A 26194-nucleotide genomic window follows, 5' to 3' on the forward strand; every position below is an offset into this window, starting at 1 on the left:
TCTGTCATCTTCAAAGGGCTGTTAACTACTTAGACTGCAGAGGAACCCTGAACATTCATCAGTCTCTATGACTATGTAATAGCAAGAGGAAGTGGCAGTGGTATCCTTCCTCGTGAAATCCTACCTCTTTCATCTTGTTAGTGAAAGCCCTTTTCCATTTCCAGTATGAGGAGAAAAGCTTTAAGGCCAGCCATACATCTCGAGGCAGTTCCTTCCATCCCTGTCAGATACTGTTGGCTTCAGCAAATATTACAAGTTGGCGACCACCAGCTACAGTTATCACTGAGGGCTAAATGCTCCTTCCCTGTGCCTTAAAGGGTGTAGCATCTCTTTTTACATCTTCAAAGGAGAGTGATGCCACGCTCGCTCAGGAGCTGCAGGCAGCAGGACATATTCTACAAAGCCAGCAATGAATTCTGCTGGAAGCAGGAAACTCAGCAGTAGCATGAACTGCATGAGAATACCCTTACATACCAAGAATTCCACTAAATTAAAAAATAGAGCATTGATCTGGTTATTCATTTTATTATTTAACTAAATATTAATCTTTGCACATGAATGCCTCTTCCCTACCACCAGTTTTTCATGCCTCAGCAGAATTTCTAGTCAGCAGCAAAAAGAGATGTAGGTCCTAAGAGCAAATCGATCCATCTGCTACAAAGACTAACTGCACGTGAGAACAGAGCTCTAAGTGGGCTGTCTGTCAAAGCCGCTCTTCTCATTTACTAGCGGGTACCTCCCTTAGTCTGCACATGAGGAAAACGGAGGAGAAAGCCAGCAGTACTCACGCAAGGCATGCCACTCATCCTGGCGGATTGTCTTGGTGATGTTGTAGGTGAGGTTCTTGGGAATGGTCGCTGAGGAGTAGTGGTACTTGATGTACGTGCACCGCTCAATTGCTCCTGGAAAAGGCAAAATGGATAAGAGAGAAAGTGCTGTTAAATGAATGCAACATGTTGTCCCAGCTGTAGACCAGACAGAACTGACAAGCAAAAGCAGAGGCTGATAGCAAAGCAATCCCTACTACCAACCCACTGTGACTGTAAATGCTACTTGTGGCCCATGACAGGCTCAAGCTAGTCGTAGGGGAAGCTCGCATGCAAACTTATGATACATCAAAGGCTCAACAGTAGCTGCCAGCATCTGTTTTTACCATCAGACGTAATGTGGCAAGTCACCCCTTCTTTCATTTCCCTTCTCTGAACCATGAGCTAACATCAGGCATACCGGCATTTACCTCAGAGAAACTGGGATTCCCATTTTCACTTATCCTGCCATATGTGTCTGTGTCCCTGCTCCAGGAGATATGCAAAGCAAGCACCTTTAATCTTACCATCAATAATAAAACCACCATGGGAAGAAGTATGGATTTAGAGAACACATTTTCTGACCGCTTGCAGCCCAGAGCCAGAAAACAAGCCAAGCAGATGCGGCAGGCTATGGCACGTCTCTTGAAGGCACCCAGACACTTTCATAGCAGGCTCAAACAGAATTTATTGGCACCACCGAGATAATAAGCTTCAAATGGCAACATGAATGGCTGCAATAGGCAATGTTGGTTTTTCCCCTGTAGGATTTCATCTACGTTCCATGGAAAACAGCACCATGTGCTGCTTCTGTTTGTCTTCTGGTCACATACTCCTATTTTCCTTTTATAGCCACTTTCCTTCCTCTACAATAATCACACCTCCAGGCTGTCATCTCCTGGCATCTCTGCACCGTGTCCTTAGAGGAATGGGTCTGGCATAGCCCGATGCTTTCTGCGAATTATAGCCCAGCCAAATTTCACATCTGATCAGAAATCTGTGACAGTGCAACCCTTCCTGCATCGGTGAAAAACAGCAAGGTTTCCTACGTCCTTTTTGCCAGAAGGGTGGCTCCGTTAGACCCTCTCACCAAGCAGTCAGGTTCAGAGCTCATGTAAGCCCTTTTTCCATGAGTATCATGGTATTTTGGATCAGGCCTCCAATAACCAAACAGGCATCCCTAATGTGGTTGGCCACACCATTTGCTATTAGCTGCCACTGGTCAGAGGAGCAACTGCACTGGAAATGCTTTTATGTATTAAAAATACATTAAGACATGCACTCAATAGAACAAATTAAATGAAGCAATGAACCACATAAATAAGGATGAGAGAGTGATATACCAAGAGACATGTAGAGAGCACTTGCTGTCAGCCTGAACTGAAAAGGCAGAGCCATTAGCCTCACCTGCAGCTCCAAGGGGTTAAATGTGCTCTTGTGCCCCTAAGAAGGCAAGTTTCTACTCCTGGTTGTAAGGCATTGCTTGGCACAGGCTTGGCTCATACACGGCGTGAGTAAAAACCCATGCAACAAAATTATTAGTTGCAATCGAGTCAACCAGCATCTTCCAGAGTTAGTGCAACGCAAACATTGGAGGTCCTCTTTGTTTGCTTCTCTGAAGCATTCTTCACATTCTGCCTTTGACAGCAATTAGATTAGACAAAGGCAAATATTATAGGGGAAAAAGGCAAAATATTTACATATGTATCCGCCTGCCCTGACAGCGTGATGGGCTTCTGTGTGAGTCTGCACCATCTGGGCACCAAATGTACGCCCAGAATTAAAGTTTCAAACCAAGAATAGTATTTAGGGAAAAAAGAAAGCTAGTATGGAAAGAGCTTTAAAAAAAAAAAAAAAAAAAAAAAAAGCCCCAAAACACAACCATGTCTTCATATGGGATTTCCTATTCCCTTTTGTTCGGCTGCTTTCATGGATCAGAAGCATCGGTAAGAAAGTGGAAAAATGCTTATTTGTCAGAAAATAATCTTTGTCTGATAACTGCAGAGAGAAAAGATTTATGCAGATAGACAGGAACACGGAGCCAAGGCTCAAAATAAAAGCACACAGAAGGAAGGAAGACAAGATCCTATTCCAATTGCTATCATTTCCTAAAGTAATCAGCAGAAATACCTCCTCTGACACCAAAGAGGCTAATTTCTAGCAAGGTCCATCGAGCTTCCCATTTTTTATTGCAAATACTTTTAGTAGTAATGCAGAGTACTGATCACTAGCTTATTACCAAAGCCTAAAGCACAAAAAGATTATGGCCCAAATTCAGGTCATTACCTGACCATATACATGATTTTAGACTTCTGCTTACATCCCTACAGCGTTAATGAGATCTAAGCACACATTTAAAGACCATCTAGATCTGAGAGCGTGCTTGCAGTGGCAATGGTTGATGATATCTGGAGCGCAGGCAGATGTGCATGGTAAATTCTGTGCTGTCCTTTCCAACCACACCACGTACTTCTACACAATTCCTACCTCTAGATAAAATTTTGACTATTATCCTATAAATATCTTGACTCCCGAGGACCAGGAGGGAAAGCACTCAGTGCATATGGTGGGAAAAGCAGGCTGCCTCTCACCAGCTTCCCTCCAAAAGGTGAGGGCTGGTCCCTGAGGGCACTGAGCAGGGCTGTCAGAGCACGGAATTGTTCCCTGTGCTCGTCTCACACAGGGAAACCCACCCTCAGGACAGACCCTCAAGGGTGCTGCCCCTGGATTTCCATCCTTCTCCGAAGCGTTAAGCGTGGTTTCACTGCTGGAACAGGTAAGCCTGATGAGTTTTGTTACCAGGCTCAAAATATTTCAGTCTAAACCAAGCTTTTAGGTGCAAGGAGGGGATCAGTGGGTGAAACAGCGGGCTTTGGTACACCAGGGGCCAGCCCACACGCTGTAATGGACCTCTGGGGCTTTAGCCTATGAACTTCCCTGTGAACACCAAGTTCAATACACTCAGGAGAAGACAGTCCGAGCTATTTCAGAGCTATCCTCTACCAGCTTGGATTACTTCAGACTCCAGTAGCGCAGTGACCGCCCAGCATTTAGATGTGAACCAGTTGTCTGCACCTGCTCCCACACCCTGCTGAGTCCCTGCAACTGCACCAGTGTGTATCTTGGAAACACCAAACGGGGCTGTGCATGTAAATACTATTCCCAGTAATTTGAACAGCAAACCAGTGAGTGGGGTTTTCACCCACACGGCGATGATAACAAGTGTCAGGTTTGGCCACAAGAAACACGAAGCAACCAAGAAGCTGCCCCACTGATGTATGTTCCAGCTTGCTCTGATTAAAGGGAAATGTTTGCTGGAAATCCTAAAGAACTGTGGCTGACAGCATCACCTGAAAACATTGTGCAGTTCCTTTCTAGCCTGTTTCAGAACTACCCTAATATTTTGACGTGAGCTCAGCTGCTGGCGAAGCTCTGCTCCCCTGCACTGCTGGAGCTTCCCCTGCTCAGCCCCCACACTGACCAGAAATGCAGCGTGGCAGCAATGTTCTCCCACTCTGGGCAAAACAGGGTCGAGATCAACCAAAAAGGGAGGTTATATTGCTGGTATCCATACTTGATTTGGCTGGTGGGTAAGCAAGTTTTCTTCCAGAACATTTTTCATCACGACTGCCACCTCCTTTAAGAATATTTCAGGCTTCTTCAAAAAACTAATGGGGATGAAACAAAATCAAAATGCCACCAGGGTATTGGCGACATCAATCCTCAAATTTTATCTCAGCAGTGCCCGGAGGAATTTGCCCTGTGAGGTCAGCTTGACTTTTGCAGAGATGGCTGTCAAGTTTCGGGATTTTATAACATCGCTGCGACCATATAGTTGAGCATAATACAGCCTGGCTCACCTGGGAGCTGGCAACAGAAAGTCACCCTTTGCCACTTCCATGCAAGGCCACCTAATCTGCAGGAGCAGTTAGGTAAGAGTGTCATTAACATCGCTTCAGATCCAGCCTGAGATGGCACATCAAAGCTACGTGCATGGGTTATCTGACTGTGCTCCCCTCCTGCAAGTCAGGACTCCAACATTTCCCACATTTCCCCCAGCTTTCAGGGCTGCAGGTTGTGGAAGCAGCCTTCAAGTTCAGGTACGGATCAGCCTGATGCGCACCACCGAGTTACCCTTGGGCTACACATTGCAATTTCTCTCCTTGCAGCTTCTGTTGGGTGACAGCGACCAGGAGCCACAGGGAGCCAGCAGCTCCTTGCCCCTGGATGAACCATGCCTGGCGCGCCGTGCCAAGCCCCATCACAAGCCAGCAGCGACACGGTGAGCACCTTGGTTTCTGCGTTCAGGTCTCTGCCTGTTGCAGGTGGTGCCCGTTCCTCTCCAGCAGTACTCACGTTGATTTCTAAGAAGTGCTGGGCTGCTTCTGCCAAGGCTTTCGATATCACGAGCTCCCCTGAAAAGACTGACGTGGATGTTCTGAGCCTTTGCTGCCTCCGGGCAGCTTCTCCTTCTGTTTTGTAGATACCTCTGCACGAACTGTTCGTAGCAAGCAATTTATTCCACAAAATTCGCCCTTTGTGCTGGATCTAATTTTTACAAATCTGTTTGAGAATTACTACACAAACATTTCCTAGTAAAAGGAATCTTAGCCTCTGGCTTGCAAGCTGCATTCACTACATATATTTGCTATTCATTATGAGAAACTGCCTTCTGTATGAGAAATTGCCTTAATCCCATGTTTTGGTTACCGCTCCCTCACGGGGTGGCTATAACTATACCCAGCAAATGGAGGCTGCAGTTGGCCATTTAGCCCCAAATTGTTTCCCATTGTAGTCAGAAAATCTGTAGGTCTTCAACAGAAAACGTTCACAGTTTCTCAGCCTAACGTTCCAGTATGGTTTTGACAGGGCTGTAAGCACAGAGCTGGGACCAGCTTACACAAAGCAATGGCATGAGGCACATACACCTGTTCAGGCTCACTCTCAAGTCTTGTCTGTCAGAAATTTTCATTTTTAAATTCTGCTTATCAAACCTTCAAAGGGGCTCTGGCTATTCGGGCTGGTGCAGTCTAAGAGCTGCTTGCCCTGAGCTGCACGTCCTGCCCTCGCGCTCTGAAATCATTCTGGATGAATCACCAGCACTCACCTGCAGGCAGCGTGGGCACGGTTGTGGCGGTTCCAGCATGCATTAACTGGTCACACCGAAGCCTGGAGGAAGGTGGGAGGAGAAATAAGCTCTACCTTGACCAGCTGCTCTGAGAGAATTGCAGCCAGATACGCTGACTAGTTAATGAACTCACGATGAGTAACTCCATCCTTAATGAAGGCAGAGACTTCATTAGAAGGTATTCCAACACTTAGCAGGATTATTTCATTACCTCCGGAATAATGCTACCCTTGAAAATACCGGTTACTTTTTTTTTGCCCATCTATAAATGTGAATGTTTCCATACTTTTGGCATTAATCTGCATGAATTACAGATTTCCATACGTTGGAAGGGTCCCCTAGACATCAACCGGCCCAAATGCCTGCTCAAAGAAGGAACAATTTCCAAGTCAAAATCCAATTCAGACTAGCTCAGGTTGCTCCAGGCCTCATCCAGTCAGGTTTTAAATACCTCTAGGAATGGAGATGCACAACGTCTTTGAGCAAGCCACTCCAACCACTGACCAGCTTCATTATGAGCTTTCTCCCCTCATAATACCTAATCAAGCTTTCCCTTGGTGCCACATGAACATCTTGAATACCAGAATACCTAAGGGTACAACTCTAAAAATGTCGGCAGAATATGCAAATAACAGCACCTTAATCAACATGGCTGATGAATATTCATTAACTCCTATGCATAAATAGAAGGCAATGTTCTAATTAATGGAGCTCAAGATAGATTTGCAGCTGCAGCATGGGCCAAATTTTGAGAACAGGAGATCGTGTTTGTTCCGGGCTGGCTCTGGCATTACCCTGAACCTCCTGAACCTCAGCTCAGCTTGCTCTGCCAGCAGGACTTGCTGCTACTTTTACAGCTTTGGGTACTTTTGGTACTGACTGTTGCTTGCTCTGGGCTGCAAAGACATGGGGCTGATGCTCCCCTTCGTCTGAGATCTGGTTTGTTTTGAAGATTGAGTGGCTGGCCCCTAGCTGGTATCTCTACACTAGCAGCTTCCACTCACTGTTTACAGGTTCACGGAAGAGTCAAGGGAATGATCCAACAGAGCCCTCTTCCCAATTCACAGGTCCAAGGGTTACATCTTGGGGGGGAAGATGAATGTTTCTCTAGCAAAACTTGGCATTTATCAGGAGCACACTTTTGCAAATGACTTCCTAGATCATCTCTAATCACCAGGCTTTGCTTCGTAGCACAGTGTGCTGTAAGGCCATGCCAATTGGCTCACAGCTAAATTGGAAGATGAGCTAACGGGAATTCAGCTAATGGGAGAAGAGCAGAGGCAGTCTGAAGTAACAACCTTCCCACCCCAAAAATACACAAGATCATAAGCACCAACTGTTTCAGTTACAAATCCACCTCCATTGTACCATGCTAGTTGCAAATTTAGAGACGTTTGCAAATTTAGCAACAGCCTGCGCTGTGTCTACAGTCAGAACCCTCCTGGTAAGGACTGCCAAAGGAAATGCAGCCCTAAGTGACCGCGGCTCTAGAAAAGCATCTAGAAAAGGAGGCCTCACCTACCTGGATGGCTGATCTGCAGCTCCCTCCCTCCTAACGCAGGGGGAGAAGTGCTGTGGTCATCAACACCAGCCGTGCTTACAAATACTGGCAGGCAAGAGAATTCAGTGCCAGGGGGGTGAGACTGGCACAACCAGGGTAAGAGAGAATAACCTGGAGTGTAAGATCAACTAAAACATTTTGTCCAGCCATAAAACTAAACTCATCTGTAACTTATTTCAACATCTTCAAAGAATTCAGAAGTCTTCTATCAGTTGAAAGTATGGGGAGATTTTTTTTTTTATTTCTGAAACATTGACATATTTCTTTTTGATTTTTTTTCCAACTGAAACCATCTGCCATATTAGATTGCTTCACAAGTGGGTCTGCTTCCTTCTAAACTCTTCGCTTAGGATCTAATTTTTCAACATGAAAATTCACCAATTGCACTTACTCTAAATGCACTTAACAAGCAAACTGGGAATTTGCATCTTTCTTGTTGGAAGAAATGCAGACAGCCTGCCAGGCTGGCACTGGCAAAGGGACTCTTCAATTGTCAGATCTTGATGTTATTAAATCTGCTTTTACATCTAAATGTCTTCACTGACCACCTGAAAACACGACAGACACAGAATTGCAGTGAAACACACTCAGAAGCTTAGAGCATCCTCCATTTCACCTGAAAGGAAAGCTCGCTTGCATTCACTAAGTTGTCAGCCACTTGAAAGCGTAAGATTTCATAAGATAAATAATATTCTGTCCCTGAAATGGCACATACCCAGCAAATACATTACAAGAATGTGGCTTAAAGATTTTCATTAGGAAGGTGATCGAAGGTTTCTTCAGAGTGACAAACAGAACCTTCCTGCTCTTTTTCCTCCCCTTTTTTTTTTCTCTTACTGCTCATCTTACTTGATTTCCAAGCAAAGGTCATCTCAGAACCTCGAGCTTAGTATAAACCTTGTTAGACAATGCTCTGCTGGTAAAATTGTCTTGTAAAAAAAGAGTGAAAATGTAGCAGGGAGTGGTTGAAAGGGTCCAACACTCTGTATTATGCACTACCCACACAGAAACAGGGTGGTAAATGACAGCATGCTATTTCTATTCAGATGATCTTGGACAAAAAGCTGCCAGCTCGCTTGCAGCAGTTACCCATTAGATCTCTACAGATAGGGAGAAAGCAATCACATTCAGAGTGCATGCGGAATGAAGGCAAGGCACGAAGCCTGTGGATTTCCAGAGATATACAATTGCTTTGTCACTTGTGGGCTATTTATGGCAGTCCCACTCCACACAAGGACTTCCACAGATTTCAGACCGCAACGCCTGCATTGATTTTCAACTTGTGTCTCTACGTGTAAATACCTGGATTTCCTTTTCAGCCAGTCTGAGTACAGACAGAGGTGCAGACGTGTATGCATGCACTGAGCAGCCAGCAAGATTTTCAGAGTAGAAAAAAAGAAAGTGCCTGAACAGCTTCTTGCAGGCCTGTTCCCCACACGCTCCATGGGTATCCCGGCAAATGGCAGCTTGCTCAGAGTGCCCAGCTGGCAGAAAATGAATATTCCACCCAGGATAAGGCTCCAAGTATGAGACCAAAGGCTGAATTTGCATTGGAAAATGATGAGCTCACACTTTCTCTCCGGGGACCGAGGAAAGGGGGCTGGCAAGGAAGCCGGAGCAAAAGGATGGTTACAAAACATTTTTATTTCAGCTATTAATAACAGTCTCCAAGCCACAGGGCAATTGAGAGGAAGAAGACATCTCCTTCCTTCTATTAATCTTTTTGTCCACCTATTTGCATTGGGCTAGCCACAGGGGAGAGGCAGGCAGAGCACAAATGAGAAGTTAAGGAGGTTAAAAGGGCTGAAAAATATTTGCTCCTACTTGTTTGGAGGCAGAAATTAAATGATCAATAAAAAGTCACTGAGACAGCAATTACCAGTAAAAACTCACTGATGACCCAATAGCTCACGGAATAAAGCATCATCTCAGCACTGCTGTCAAGCCAAAGAACAAGCACAGCAAGCACTAAGCCATCGACAGGCTTCTTCTGGAAAAATCAAGTGGAAAGCCATCACTAGATTATGAAACTCACCCCACAAGTGCATTTATCAGCAGCAATAATTACCATCAACTTCAACAGCAGTGATGATTGCACGTCTCGCACCTCTACATGATCCCTTTACCTGCTCTCTTCGTTTAGACTGCCTGCACTTCAGCATCCCAGGACTGATACTCCCTGTGTTCACAGTGATCTTATGTGATGAATGCCCATCAGCTGATGCTGGTAGTGAGTGGTAGTAAAATACTCCTATGAAGCTTGGTATTCATTGAACCAGCTATAAAATGTTTGGGAAGCAGGGCCTACTGAGGATCAGCAATCACAGGCACCCTTAGACCTCACTGCACATCTCCGTGCCATGAAAAGCTATTCTATATGGCACACGACAATGTAAGTTGCCTTCCTATACATGTATGCTCTTCTTCCTAAAAGTAGAAGAGCAATTCTGGGTCTCCATACCACCAGTTTACAGCCAGCTCCACACATTGCCAAGCTGGAGGAAGCACTCAGCTTTCTTGCAGCAGTTCGAGTTCTTGCAGCATTTCAGCCTCATGTTCAAACAGCAGCAATCACACCATGGCAGAGCCTCATTCAGGTGCTCCGCATCCCACATCGGGTAACTGCGGTGTGCATTAGCTCCTGGCTTAGCTCCTAGAAGGTCGCACATAGAGGAGCAGCCTCATCCAGCACCTACTGCAGCCTCTTCAGATCATTGACCTGAAAAAAAATCCATGCGGTCCATGCAATGTACCTCTATGATACTATTTTCATGTATATTTTGTCCCTCGAGTGAGCTTTGGAGGGAAGTTTCACAACTTCCACTTGAGCAGAAAGCGTGGTGTGGAAAAGGGACACAGTAGGATGAAGTTCTGAAGGGGGTTAGCGTATTAGGGATTCACTGCAATCAAACTAAGGAAACTTTGGGAAGAATGCCTTGCTTTTTCCCCCCTGTGTTAAGGATTGCCACGAGGTCAAAAAGCATTTTGCTTATATGTTGAACTCAAGATGTGGTTTCCTAACTCATTCTGTGGTTACATGTAAGAGCTGAAGTGGTTTTCACTGAACATTTGGCAGGTGCAATGCCATTAGTACAGATCCCCTTCTGCACATTTGAAAAAAATAGGTACCTATGGGGAACCACAGGGTCTGAGAGGACAACAGTTCCAGAACAGCCACCAACTGGAAAGAAGCACATCAAAGAAGTGAGGAAGGAATCCAGAATCAGCTTTTCAGCAAGGCTGCTTTTTCCCCCACGTTCATTCATGCCACAGAGAAAACTGCAGCGTGGATAAAGCTGGAAGGGTGCACCCTGACATGCCATGAAATGTTCTCTCAACCTACTGTGCACTGAGCCTGTAGCCTCCTTTGCTGGTGAGACAGATTGTCCCTGTCCACCAAGGAGTCTGAGACTTGAAAATTATGTAAGGTTCACATCTTAAATATATCCCCTCTTCGGCTGAAAGTGTCCTTTCTTAATAAGTACATCCTTTCTTCTGCATTCTCTAAGACTTGCTAGCCTTCTTAAAACAACCAGAATGGGGTCAGTGTAAAGAAGTCTTATAGCATGGTTGGAAGAGGTATTTTCAAGACACCACTTAGTACATAACAACGCTTCCCGAAGTTACCGTGCAGTTATTAAATCCATGTGCAGTGTGAAGCTAACAGACCACATCATCCTCAACAAGTGAGGAGAGTTTCCCCCGTAAGTCCACAAAGTCTCTTGACCCATAAACTCAAAAACTGAATCTCTACTTAGTAAACACAGAGTGACCAACACAAACTACTCACAGTGACCGACACACACTACTACAACTACCTTGAAGTAAAGTCTGGCACTGCCTACTGGCAAGCATAGACCAGTAAATTATAAGGTTAATACGTATAATGACTTCAAAGTTGGAAGTAGTTTGATGTTTGAACGTGCTTTCTCTCTGCAAAGCCATTCCCTGGATTACCCTTGTACAAATTATTCATTGGCTGCTGGGTTGACATCAAATCCCATGCCAAGTGCTCCTCTGTCCTTTGTGAAGGAGCGTTCATTCAGAGGCACAAAACGTCTCAAAGCTGACTGCCCTGCCCTTGCAAGACCATGTACCATGCTGTGGCTCCTCGACTTACTATTATACACGAGGGCTTGAAACTAAATAAAGGCCTTCAGAAATTCAGTCCTGTGCAGATATTTATGAGGTAGTCAAACAAAAGACAACTTGATGGAAAGAGAGCAGAAGATAAAGGTGGTGGTAAGAAGATCAGGCAACTGTGCCGTGAAATCTGAGATGAGCTAAAGCACATTTGGTCATTCTAAAACCTATGAACCACAGATATTGTTAATCTCTCTGCAGCTGTCTGAAATCATAAGTGGTTTCTCTCTTACAGAAGAAAATGATTCTTGAAGAAGGATTTGAAATAGGAAGGGTTGGTGGACGTGATCAAAAAAATATTTTTCCAATTGACTGGACTGTGCCCTTATTTATCCGGTGATGAGTTTTGCTACACCATCATATGCCCTTGTGTCCAGAAGGCTTAGACACTGAATGCCTCTTCACAAAAGCTACAATAACTTATTTTTGGTGCTAGCAGCAAGCTCTGCCTGCACTCCGATGTACTTAAGTCAACAACTTCGGGCTAGATTCTCACTATCGCTACAGATACTCTGCGCCAAACAAGCAGCGCTGATTTCAGAGTGACTGACAGCATCAGAAGGATGCCTGCCCTTGTACGGGGGCAGAAACCCAGAAGAGATCTGCCTGCCTCAAACCCCAAGCTTCTCTCTTTTTCCCAGTATTTTTCTGGGATGAGCAGGGGATGCTGAGAGCCGACAGCTACAGGAATGTTAGCAGTGAGAAGGCTGCCAGCAGGGTCTTCAGCTGGAAATTAAGTTGCTCTAGCCAAACCCAAGAGGCACCCAGTTTCAAAGCATGTTACTTAAGGTTCATGGCTTTTTTTTTTAAACTGATGTGTAATACACACAATTTAAAGCAGAGATCAAAATGGCAGAAGCCAGCCCAGGTTACGTAATGGGACAGCAGAGAGAAAACCCAAGCAGCTCCAACAGCATCTATTGCTTCTTTTGAGATGCCACAGCAAATTGCAAGATGCTTTAAAATCACACGACGCCAGCTTAGACCCAGAGCTGGCAAACACTGAAATGTAGAAAGCCTATTATGGGATGAGAATTTCTCACCCAGTAGGCACAGCCTGCTGCTGGATCTGTGCAGACTGGGCAGCAAACTTGGCCTTTGTTGCCACTGTCAGGTTTGGGGTGGTGTTTTGTTTTGGGTCGCTTTTTTGGGAAGGCAGAGGTGGCCGTTTTGCTTCTCGACATGATGTTCCCTTGCCTGTAACATCCCCCTGTCACTTGGAACAAGCAAACTACTTCTCCTTCTTGCACCCTCCTATCCAAAATGTCAAATCTCATCAGCGGGTCGGAGCATGAAAGCCTCCCACTCCCGGCAGCGTGAGACGCTCTGGCCAGGGCAAGCTGGACTAAACATTTCTGCTGCCTGTCAACAGCGGCTCATAGCTTGAAGGAAACACTTCCAAAGGCACATTAGTTCATGTAACATTGACAGCAGCAACAAGCAGCATCTGAAAGGTAGGCACGCCACCTCTGAAGGCACTTGTCCCTGTCCGTCTTGTCCCAGCACCCCATGTCCAAAGGGCCAGCAGCCTCCCGCTGGGGCTTTCTAGCCCCAAGTGCTGTTCTGCCTCTTACAGTTCAAGAGCCTGCTTGCAGGAGCCTCAGTGTGACCTGGAGGGATCAGCCGTATCCTCAGGGACCCATCAGCAGGCGTGGAGCCAGAGAATGAAGCCCATCCTAGCACCGTTTGCAAGGTGCAGCGTAGACCTTGAACTCCACACTGGAGTTTTGCCCTGTTTTGGTCACTGCTTTTTATTTGGAGGAAGGGGCTAAGGAAACAGGCATTTATTCTGACCCTGGATCAGCTCAGGATTTGCTTTTAATCTTTGCTCCTAGTCCAAGATGTAATAAATGCCTGCGTCCCAGTAGCCTGTGGTAATAGCAAATCGGAGAGAGGTGCTCTTGAGGCAGAGTGCTGTATAAACAGAGTGAACAGAAGCCCTGGAGGAGTTCTGCTGTTCCCCTGCTTTGTACCTTCCATCCCTGTCTCATTGCTAATTGTTTAAAATGACAGGGTAGGCCTTTAACTGTAGTGTTTGATTTTAGAAATCATCAGCTCTGTGATTCAGCATCCTATGTGCTCCTGGACTCCTATTTTCATCTGTACAATTCATTCCAAATCCAAGTGTTATTACAGACCCGTGCATGCTATTAATTCTATACTTACTATTCAAATTACCGCTCTATCTGTACCTTTCCACAACATATTTCTTCATAACATCTCAAGGCAGGTAATAAAGGCAGTATTTCTGCCCTGCACTGAGTTACAGACTATCCCCCTTCCTCCATCCGCTGCAAAACTGGGAAAAATAAAAAATAAAACAAAACAGGCCTTCTGATTGCTGCCCTCATGCACCTACTTGTGGACCATAGCTTATGGACAGCACGATCAATCCCCTTCCCAACAGGTCTAAAAGCAGACCTCAATCCATCACTCAATTAACTGCAAGCTGTTTGCTAAGCAGCAGAACTTTGTTCCCCACCTCACCGCCAAGCATCATAATTTAAAATTACGGCAATATCAGCATGGACAGCAGGTAATCACCGCTTGTCCCTGTCCCAAGCAAGGGACCAACGTACCACTAAAATATGGGACTCGTCCTGCATGAAGTCAGAGCTTAAATATGTGAAAGAAGGACTGGGCAGATGGCAACCTACCCGCCCTAGTTTTTTCCTCTTGTTTTATCAGGAGCTGTGTGCAGCCTCTCAGAGGCTCCAAAGGCACAAGGCTCCAGCTCGCTGACTGTGGGATCAGGTGAAGAAGATCCAGGATGATTCTTAACTTGCCTGCACTGGGCCATCAGCCACTCTGATGAAGGGTACGAAGAGAACATGTCAACTCCATGGAAAACACGTTCTTTGGAAAACATCCAAACCTTTAAGAAAATATGCCATTAACCTCGTGCTTATCCCCTAAGGATCTGCGGTATCAGGTTTAATTACAACAATTGTGACAAAAATCCTAGTAAAGAGAGATCGCTGCAAGCTGATTTCACCCACAGATTCCAGCCACCGGGGTAAGAGCCAAATGCAGCACTCGAAAAAGACTGCAGCACGAGCTCAGCGAGCAGACCTTCTTCAAATCACCCTCAGCAAAAATATTTCGAAGCACAGCCCAAGTCAGTGGGAACTAGACATCAAGGTGGCAGGTGCACAGTATTCCCAGGACGAGGAGACTTAGGAAGGGGGGCAAGAAGCCAGTATCACACTGCGCTGGAGATGCAGCAAGGAGAGATATCCCAGGCTCACTGGTGCAACAGTCAACACCCAAACAGTAACACAATGGACTTGCTTTTCACTTCTGGAAGCAGCTAAAGAAACAAATGCTATCATGACCTCCTCCAGCAACTGATCATCATGGTCACACCTAGAGAAAAGAGCGCCCGAGCTTACAGGGTCAACAGGATGGGTGCAGCACTTGTGCTTGTAGCTACACAGAGCCTGAAAGAAAAGGGAGGAGGAATAAAGTACAAAATACGTCAAAGTCCAAAATTAATAACATCCTCTTACATTTCTGTGTAGCTCGTTTGTAAGTGTGCTGGGTTTTACACCTTTGGGATTAACCAGCTTTCCTGAAGACTCTCAGAACAGGGACAGCTTTAGGACAAGGCTCCAGCCCTGGGACAGCAGAAAGGGACAAGCTGGGCTTGCACCAATGTGACCCCATGCACACAAAAGAGAAGTCTTTGCCAGGAGCATGCACGAGGGTGAGGCTCGATGTCAGCACTTCATAATGTATTACATTAAAGAAAAGATACCTCAGCAATACAGGATCCCAGAGGTTTAATAATTATTTTTTCAAAATGAGCGAGCAAGCAAATAAGCAGGCCTGAAGGGAAGAACCCCTCAGTGGGTAGAAAACATATTTCTAGGTAATATTCCCACCTTCCAGAACACTTTTTTTCCCCCATGGCAAATAACCAAGTTATCCTAAGGGGCGAGAAACTACAGCATTCATCCTTTGCTCTGCAGCCTTCCAGCCATGGAAGAAAGAGTTGGCTCTAAAATTACATGACATTAAGTTACTTGAAAGAAGGATAATGCACGGTGGCACTCCACATTATATAGACTAAAATATTAAAGAATGTGTAGTTGTTATCAAAAGAAGGGAGAAGGAGAGCACATCTTTGTTCTCTGCTCAGATTTCCTGCAGACCCAGTGACATGTAATGTCTCGCAGCAGCACCGTGGCGATGCCCGGGAGCCTCAGGCTTGGACCAGATGCCCAGGAGGCCAGGTGCCGTGCGATCAGGAGTGAGAAGTGTCCCAGAGCCAATGCCTTTGCCACTTCAGAACTAGTTTAAGCACCTCTGAATGCTTCTAATGCCGTATCTAGCAAGCTGAACCTGTACTGGGGTGGGAGGTTATATTCAAAAATCAGTTGAAGAACTGTATATATTGCTACTACCAATACACAAGGTCTGAGACATGACCAGGTAGAATATCATTACACCAACCACACGTTTCAGCTGCCTACAAGAGCTTTTTTTCCCCCCAAGGACAAGCCTGTAATTTTACCATTCATATTATACCAGCCCAGGAAACAGTTTGAGAAAGCCTTTGTTCTTGAGAAGGTTCAGCACCCTGTATCCTAAGAGGCAGACTCCTGGGGTCCTCCCATGGGAAGCTACAGACTGCCTCCGTAGCCTTCGTTGTGTCCCATCCTCCTCCTCCAGTTTGGTCTCAAATCAGACATCAGGTTGATCCAAGTTTCAGATTGAATTTATACTAGTCAGACATGCTCTGGCCCCGCGGAACACGTTCCACATCACAAATGAGTCCAAACTCAGCGAGGGGGTTCAGCGCTCAACCCACGGCAGCAGCAAAGCACCTGAAGCACTTCAGCCACAGACAGCTCTGTAGCTTCCAGCCACTGGCACCACAGAACCAGAGACCCCAATGTGCTGCTCTGGGTATCAGTATGAATACGATTGCCTCTATTACTCCAACCAGAAGTGACTTTGAGTAAAACCCTGTGGCCTTTTTGCATTATACTTGAGGACGCCAGCCCCACTTCCACAGGCCAGCTGTGCTGCGCCAGATGTGGCCACACTGTCTGAGACGGGGAGATAAGATGTCCACGTATGACCAGTACTGCTCTGCCACATCATGTAGAAGGCAGCAAAAGGGATGGTTTTTAGGGTACCCTGAATTAAGGTTAGTGCTACGCTAGGCTGCTCCCGTGAGTCAGAAGGAAACCAACAGGAGCGTGAGGGCTGTGCTGCCAGCGGCTCCCTGCTGTGCCTTGTCATGACCAGGTCTCCAGTGTCATGAAATACCTGATCAGAGGAAGCACAGCTTGTTGCAAGGCTGCAGGATTAAAAACAAATATCCCTTTCATGGGTCTAACCTTCATTTCTTTCGCCCTGCATGTCACCTCTGACCTGCAGACTACAGTCACAAGGCAATAGATGCCCCGGGTTGCTTAGAGCTGTGAGCATCCAGGAGAAGGGAACAGCTCCTCCCTGCTCTAGGGAGAGAAGTTTAGAGTGGACTGCACTATTTAGCATGAACCCACACCAGATGATTATGAAATGAATCAGCAATAAACATTTATTTCATGTTTAAAAGACTTTTCAAAGAGAAATAAGCCAGGCTCCAAATTACCATTAAAATTAACTTCCACCGGTGCTCCACCAGCACTGCTGAGCCACACCGAGGGGATTGTTTGATGACAGAGTGGTGTCAGCCAACACCAACTACTGCACTAGTTACTTCTTCTGGAGATCAAATGGATTTGACTTTTTAAGGAGAGCAGAAGAAAGCAGTGCTGTTCAGGTGTCCTCCCTCCACATCTCTCCACTCCCAACACGTAGCTCCTGGTGCCCAGCAGCAGGACACCACCTGAGTTTTTGGGCTCGCCCAGATTTGGCCAGGCACACAGGCTCCATCCCAGGGCTCGGCACCACCTGAGCTCCTCTGCTCCAACGGCAAGTCCTGCTGGAGTAACCGGACTCAAGGAGGCTGGTTACAAAGAGGCAATTAATAGCAGATATGGAAAGACGATAAAGGACCTTCTGGGCTCTGTTTTGAGGTGAGACCTCTCTACACCATCTGAAGAGCTCATCTACCCTTCGTAAGAAGACAACTCAAGCCTCCACCCCACTGTTCCCACCCCTCCCAGCCGCCAGACTAGCCCAGCACATTCACAGCCTCCTTGCACAGCACCAGAGCTGTGCTGTCCTGCACAAAACAGAGCAGCAGGGAATACTTTAATTACTATTTTCTCCCAAAGGGTGAAAAATGCATCCGAAATTACTATGCCTGGTAATGAGCTGCATCTTCTTCTGGTTTATTGTATATCTGGAGCAGCCATTCCTGTTTCATGTATTTGTCTTAGTTCGGTGCTGTTGTTTTTACTGTTGTTCTTTTTACACATTTGTTTCCATCGTAATGAAAGCTAAACAATACTACAAACAGAGACAGAAGGGAATGTCAATATTAAGGGAAATTGGGTTTTCCCTTACAATGCTAAAATAAGTTCATCAAGATGGGTGGGAGCAATCTCAGTGGAAATGGGATACTTGCAAGCCACTGTGATGGGGGGAATGAATTCATTGGTATAATTAGAAAGTAGCACAGTAAAAAAAATACATTCCAGTGACTGAATGTTCCCTGCCCTCTTATATTTAACATACATACCTCTAGTAAAGTAACACTGGAGCAGGAACTGACTTTTGGAATGGAAACAGTTGTTTTAAAGGACTTCACATTTGCTAGGTGGATAGTGCAGCTGAGGTTTAGAGCTGCTCAGGTTTATAGCCTGGAAGCCTGAATGACTCCATAACATCCTAGGAGGCAGGATTCATGCACCATGATCATTAAAACAACCTTCCCTGTTCCTTGTTTCCCCTCACACATCTCTCCCACAGACACCTCTCAGTGTTCCCATTGCTTCATTCACCAGATGACCTGGTTCATTGGCCCCAAACTTAGAGTGGAGCCAACTTCCACCTTCCAAAGCAGGCATCGCTCATGCACACATGCCAGCGCCAGAAGTTTCAACATGGGTTGATTAAGACATTCCCCTGCCAAGCTGGGTAGCTGGTCACCAGCCACCTCGGTTATAGCTTTCAGTGCTCTGCGTGGTGCAGGCGAGACTTCTAAAAAGATATTTAGTTATTCCTGTGATTTCTGAGTGTGGCTTTTCCTGCTATGCATTAAAGGACATTGCAGTAACTGTGTACTTCTGAAGTCTCCTCCCTTTGATGGTCACCAAAATGGTAAACACCCATTAATCACCACAAAGACCTGTAAGGTACCAAACTGCTTGAGAACTGCATCAAACAGGTGACCAGACAGAGCTAAAGGCCATTTAATATTAGGACAAGCTGATGCTGCCCTGCTGACACACAGCCAACTTGCTGTGAGCTGTTCCAGCCCCAAGAGACTGACTTTTCTTGTAGAAAACATTCTTGGCCAACAGCACCCTTGTGCTTGTCAACTAACACAAAAGCTTCAGCCAAGAGGAGAGGGAGCCCTTCAGCTCCCTCTAATGAGTCCTCCTGGGCAGGAATGGGGGAAAGCAGGGTGTGGGGGAAGGAAGGACACAGCCGGACCCACACAGACTGCAGGGTCACAGCCTCACAGCTTTCTCTAGCTGAGTGACCCACCTTTCAGCAACGAAGAAGCAAGCCCCTTGCCATGGTAGGGCACGGTTCCCACCATGCAGTCCTGTACAAAAGCTTCTCAGAAGATCTACCCGTGTCATAAAATTTCACCAGAATTAACAAAATCCCCTACAACGCAGATGCAAGGGGCAGCCTGTATTTAAATCATCTTCACGTTATCCTTGTGAAGGCAAGATTTTTCCTGAAAAATTTATTCTAGCCAAAACTCCTGTATATGCACTGCCCAGTGCTAATACAGCTTAGTTTTGTCCCAGAAACAGAACAAGATATTCTAGTGGAAAAGTTGCAGGTTACCTAAAAAATTCAGACACCAATACGGATGAAAAACATTCAAAAGTCTAGAGGAATCTGGATGTAGACAGTGAGATACGAACTGCCAGATTTACTCCACAGCACAAGTCAGTAATCTGGAGCAGACTGAGTAATTTAAATACAACTTTGACAAGTTCTCCTTTTTTTCTTTGTTAATTGTCTGCTAACAGGCTGCAAAAAAATCTGAAATTTATTCATTATTCTAAATGATTCATAAACACCTTCTCTTGGCCTACAAATATCTTAAGCTACGACTGTCACAACCAAGTAAACAATTTGCAATTCATGGTGTAACTTATGTAATGAATTTCTTCACCTTATGTAACTAGCTCGAACATCTTAAACAGCTGACAAACACAGCATACATTTTTAATTGTGTGCTGGCAGCTAACAGTCGGGTGGTTACAGGAATCACCCTACCGGGAAACAAGCAGTGCCTGGTGATTTAGGTTGCAAATACCAAATCCTTCATCTGAGGACGCACTTTGAAGCTTGCCTTCCTCGCCTACAGCCAGTGGAGCACGTAAGCCCTTCAAGCTACGAGCCTGCCACATCGCCTTATGCTGTAGTAGTACTGAAAAAAATAAGCATATTTTTTTGAAATTCAAGGAAATTACACTTCTCTTTACTCTGACTTCTCTACGGTGTTCCAAACTTTGCAGTATGCACACTTACCAGGAAGCTGTTGCCTTTTTCCTAATTCCACAAAGCCCTTGTGACCAATTCCACATCATTTGGGCTGCACTAACATGTGCCACGCGCTCCTCTGCTCCTTTCCTGATGCCACACTCCGCTCCAGGAGCACAACATGAAGCTATATTACAGAAGACAGCTTTAAGTAGTTTCTCAAGCAAATTAAGAGCCTCAGGCAACTGTGATTTACCATTTATCTCAAAATCCAGCTCTACAGCTTATTGCTGCAGTCAATTCTGTCCTGCATTGAGCTAAAATATTACATTTTATTTCATTAATAATTACTTCCTCGATGTGTTTGTCTAAACCTCTTTCACTAGGACCACGGAAAGCTTTATGATCTCATGTCTTTTCCAACCATTTTCGCATCAAGGTACCAGCCAGATTTTGATACCATCGCCCCGATTCTCAGAAGTAACCTTTCTAATTGTGCATAAAGCCATGAGAAAGAAGGTCAATTTAATGGGACTACTACTGAACATGAATAGAAGCTCTGATATCAGGCCCTACAGATCTAGCTTTGAAAAATTTTACTCCAAAGCCAATCATCCCAGCACCCCAGTTTTTACTGCTCTTTGATTTCCCTCTGGTATTATACTGATAGCATAGTAAAATATTTTTGTGCAGTCAGACAATAGCTATCAGCAGTACTGGGGGTACTCTGATGCTTTGCCCTCTTCTACGCTTATATTTTAAAACCCTCTCTGTTTAATATCTGTTCTTACACAGGTTACAACTCTCCAGTATTTTTTGGTAATAAGGGACTCTGACCACCACTGAGAGCTTTACGGAGCCAAGGCTTGGAACAGCAAGGGCTACTGTGAAGATGCTGGCGGTAATTTATAAAGCACCTCCTGCCAACAGAAGTAGGGCAGTTGGGAATCAATCCCAGGATTGTTCCCTTCAAGAAAAAAATACCTCTTCCCTATTTAACTCTTCTATGTAGCTGTTCTGAGTTTTATTTTATGTTTCTGCTACTTTCCTTGACCATATACTTTTATGGAAGCATTATTGAAAATTTCAGTTAAACAATTAGAAAGTTAAGGTTTCATTATAACAACTGTAACTGCTATATTAAAATGTCACTGAAATTTCTTGGGGGAAAGACAAAAGAAAATGGGTCTATCTTGAACTATCTGAAATAATAAACCACCAAAGACTTGGGCTATCTTTCCACAAGTCTTCTGATCTTTCAGACAGCTCTCACCTCCAGGACTCTATCTGTCCTCAAGGCTTTTTTTACCAGTGATAACACACTCCTGATGATTTTGCCCTGGGTGTATATGCAGCCATTTGTACTCCAAACACACTAACTTTTCTTTTCCCTCTTCCCCATGTTCCAAGGGTCTATTTTAGTCTCTCCTCTTTTCTGTCTAGACAAATTTTACAGCTATTCGTATTACTGGATTTTCCTAATAAAAATCCCCACGCTGTGCAATCAGCCATCACAGTGCCTGTATGCCATTTAAGATAAATCTAAAAAATCAAAATAAAGCTGAGAAGACACATGAGCCTATTATTGTTTGGCTAAGAAAGATTCACACTCTTATGAAGTCCAAAGCCAGGTTATTCTAACTCTCCAGACTTAGGCTTCATTAAATTCCTTGTTCATGAAAGCTCCTACAGCATGGACAATGTTCCCACCAATTCCAACAATACATCCTAGGTGAAATGACCTTTATGGTAAGACTGTAGTACTTACAAAAGGTAGCACCAAATTCTGTCTTGCTCCAACAGCAAAGCAGTAGCCAACCTTTTAAACTTTACCACTATTTCCCACTGTATCTTTAATTTCCTTTTACAGACTCAGCTCTACAGTTCTACACATGGAAGAATGCTTAAAACACATAATGAATATATTGACCAGTTGCCAGAAGTAACAAAATGAAAATTAAGCCAGTATTTGCTAGTGCTACACTGATTTTAAATGTTTTTTTTTGTTTGGTTGGTTGTGTTTTTTTGAGCTATATCAACTTTTTTTGCACATTTGAAGTGGATATTGTGAGGCAATGCACAAGACTAAAACAGAGACATAAGCAGAAGTATTAGAAGCTAGACCTTAGACAAGAAAACCGCATCAGAAAGGCTGCCTAATACCTGTCCCATTTATAATATTTCTCACAGCAATTTTTGGCACAAAGTAGCAGTTATCCCAAAAAATCCCTCACATGATTTATATTATAATAGGGCTCGTTTAATAATTTCATTTATAATACATAAAATGTCAATTCAATTAAGCAGCTACCATCAGACCTTCCTGGTGACAGTTTGCTCTAGACATGTGTGACTTAGTGCTCTTGCTATTTGTTACTCTGTGAAAAAAAAAAGTGTTGTTATTGCATTATATAAGGGGCCACATGAAGGTAAGAAAGCTGTAACAGATGTGGTTTTCCACCTATTTAAGCTCAGACAGATAAAGCTTCTCAAATAGAGGTATGAATGCCTGGATAACGAATTGAAGCTTAATGACGACAGCCTTGCTTTTCTTACAACCTTTGACAAACCCTTTGAAATAATAGTCCCTGGACCGCTGGTGGAAGACTTACATGCTGACACGTACATTACTGCTGACCCAGTCTTAAGCTGAATAATTATGCATACAGCAGAGCAGAGACCCCTGTGACCAACTACTCTAGACTCCCTTCTGGCATAGAGGAACAAATCTGTGCAGGGAACTGCCCCAGTTAGCAGTGTCATTGTAGTGAAAGAATCCATGACGAGATACTCATTCACAGGTAGTGATAGTTGCTGGGTACACACCTTGACAAGGATACAACATGGGAACAGATGAAAACATCAAAGCAGAAGGAAGAAAGGTGACCAGCAGGAAGTAGCACAGATTACTAAGTGCAGTTAGAAACTTCCTGTGTTTACTTTTAACTTCCACCCCCTTTCCTAGGGAGTCACCAACATCACACTCACAAGTCCCAAACTGAAAAATGCAACAGATGCTTACAGAACATGATCAGTCCTGTTAATTCAATTGAATCCATTTCTCCTTGTCCATTTTAACCCAATTCCTAACCATTGTTAGGAAAGTGTTAGTAAATTCCTTGTTTGTTTAAATCTATATTCATTTACTCATAAGTAAACTCACTGGTCATTCAGCAGCTTCAGTAGATAGTTTTGCAGCACTCGTTCATTATCAAACAGCATCAGATGCAAGACAACTTCATAAAAGCATAAAGGTGCCACAGACAGACAGCAGCTCTTTGATAGATCAATAGCTGTTACTTTTTTCTTCTAACTGGATGCAAGTTGGGGTATATCTGGCTACTCGGAGATGGAAATAAAAATCTTGCAGGTTTTTTCCAATACTGAAAGCCAGGGGCAGAGAGGGATCATATAGCTTTCATATAGCTTTACTCTTCACTTTTTTTTTCTGCTTTGAAGGTTTTGCTTGGATGGGATGGGATGAGATGCAAGATCAGTTCTTACTTCGTCTTAGCCTGATTCAAGTCTATTTCGTAACGTAACAAAAAAGACTCATTTAATTCAAGCCATCAATCTTGCGTTCCTATAAGATAAGCATATTTTCCCACCTCAGAATGAAGAGGGATGTGTGTTTGAGGAGAGGGAGGATCTGCTGCAGCAGCCAAATTTGTCACGCCAGCAGTTTCGAATGGCACTGAGAGCTGTGACCTCCTGGCCAGGGTGGAGATGAATCAGAAAGTCACCACATCGCTCACTGCTTGCTTAGGAGGTTCGTAGCAGGAGAATATTACACATGCCAAAGGATCACCTTCCCTTAACTTAATTACTGGGTTTTCTTTTGGCAACCTCCGATCCCAAAGGCCTGCTCCCAGGTTTGGAAATACCCAGCTCCAACCTGCATTAGAGCCAGGTTCTTCCCCTCATGGCTTCTTCATGAACTTTTATCGTGAGTTCACCACAGGCTTATCGCACACAGCTACCCGTTGTCTGGGTTTACATGGGGGATGCCCCGCAGAGTGGGAAAAGCTAGAAGATGTACTTATCCCAGGTAAAATCAGGTTCTGGGCCTGTACAGACCCCAGAGCTTGAATCCAGCATGGGATCAGCACCAGGCCAACTTCAGTGGAGGATTTTGGTGCTGGACACCCCATACTACGGCCTCCCATCCGTCCCCAGACAGGGGTCACAGCAGGGTGGCTCCACACCCACATCATGTGGGGACAATCCCAAACTGAGCCAGCCCCGGGCACCTCAGGGCAGAAGACCAGTGCTGTGCCGCCCTCAGGACCAGCAGGTTCCACCACCAGGAGCACGTAAAACTGCTCTACACTGCAAACAGCTTCTCCTAAAAGACAGTGCCATCAACAAATAAAGCCTCGAGGTTTCACTGCCACTGCAGAGCTGAGCACTGCACACCACAGCCAGCCATGGCTGTCCTGCACACAACCTGCCTCAACCTCCAGGGACACCCAGCACCAGCTCCCACCAGCCCCAGGCACCTCCAGGGGCTGGAAAGCAGATCCCACAAACACCACAGCTCACAACCAAGCACATACCTTACTCAGACGACAACAGCAACATCTGAAAATGGCAGAGACTTTGGGAAGGGCACCTGCCTGGGGCAGCCCCCACCTGCCAGAGCTCACAGACCCATAGGGCTGAACGTGGTGGGCTGGTGGCAGGGCCCCTGAGCACAACAAGGAGCCAGAAGACACCCAGCAGATGAGGCTGGAGAGTACCAGTGCTCAGCAAGGCTGAGGGATGAGCTGAGGGCCAGGGCTGAGCTTAAAAGTCCCCATGTGGTGGGGCAGGGAGGCACCTGGTGGGGCTGCTCAGAGCCATTGAGGCCCCCGAGTGCCCCAGGCCTGGCCCTGCAGGGAGATGTGGCCTTCTCTTTTCCCTCAGGAAATCTTCATGCTGATACATGGCAAACAGATCCTCCCATAAGATTTTTTTTCAGGATTATTTATAATGTTGACCTGGCAGAAGCAATTAACATCTAAGGGGCCTTATGTATCTTTTCCTCTGTTAGTAAGCAGCTAACTGAAACAAATTGTCAAATGAAGAGTAAGAGAAAAGCACCCAAAATTTCAGATCACATAGCTGTCCTCGGAGAACACGTGCTTCTGTCTGTTGCTTGGCTCACTCCATTGGAAACTTTCAGCCTCTGCAGTCTCCAGAAAAGACTTTGGGCTCATCTCCTCAGCATTTTGTCCTTGCCTCCCTCACAGCCGTATGGGAGCACCTAGGGACATTTCACACCCACAGAAAATGTGGTACAGAAATATTTAGCAAGTCTGTCAGTGAGGATCAAAGTTCTGCTCTGGACCTATTCTCTTTTCACATGCCTTTGGATGTGAATAGTCTGCCATGTTGCTCCAGATGAACAAAATAAAAGCAGTCTGAATTTTAGTTCAGGAAGAAAGCAAAATTTAAGTAATTTCATTAAGACATCAGTGTACAGTGCCGAAGGAGATGTTTCATCCCTCCCCTAGAAACAGATACATTTGACATGGGGTTTAGAAACCAGAGTCAAGAGCTACAAGGGAGCCTGCAGATGCACATATTTGGGTGCTGAGCAGAACATGGCAAGCTCTGTGCTACAAGACAAAAACCTTCCTTGTTCTTAGTTGTGTGATAAGGCAGGAAGGGTTTATGATGTGTTAACTTGCTGGATTGTAATGTGTTTCGACTAGATGTTTAGATAAAACATGCAAGATGGGACTGTGTTAACAAGATTCCTGAAATGTGTAAATTCACTGGGAACGTAATATGGAAGTCATAACCACGTAGCATTAAATGAATATGCAAAGTGAATGTGTTGGACTATAATCATAGAATATCCCAAGTTGGAAGGGACCCAGAAGGCTCATTGATTCTATCTCCTGGCTCCACACAGGACCACCCAAAAATCAAACCATATGTCTGAGAGCATTAAGAGGACTGGTTGAATGAATGATGCCTTCCCAAAGATGTTATTTTTAATAT

The 26194-nt window shown here is 45.0% G+C and overlaps 1 protein-coding gene across 1 annotated transcript in view; it reads right to left on the reverse strand.

Annotated features, from left to right (window-relative positions):
- TMEM178B (transmembrane protein 178B) overlaps positions 1–26194 on the reverse strand; it is a gene marked incomplete at both ends in the record, with an annotated part of 192661 nt that overhangs the window by 136000 nt on the left and 30467 nt on the right. The window contains one exon of the mRNA XM_082784738.1: positions 789–902. Within this exon, the coding sequence (XP_082640864.1) occupies positions 789–902 (114 nt within the window). The remainder of the gene's footprint in view (positions 1–788; positions 903–26194) is intronic.

This window comes from Aythya marila, assembly GCF_965140915.1.
Source record: "Aythya marila genome assembly, chromosome: 1".
Taxonomy (NCBI): domain Eukaryota; kingdom Metazoa; phylum Chordata; class Aves; order Anseriformes; family Anatidae; genus Aythya; species Aythya marila.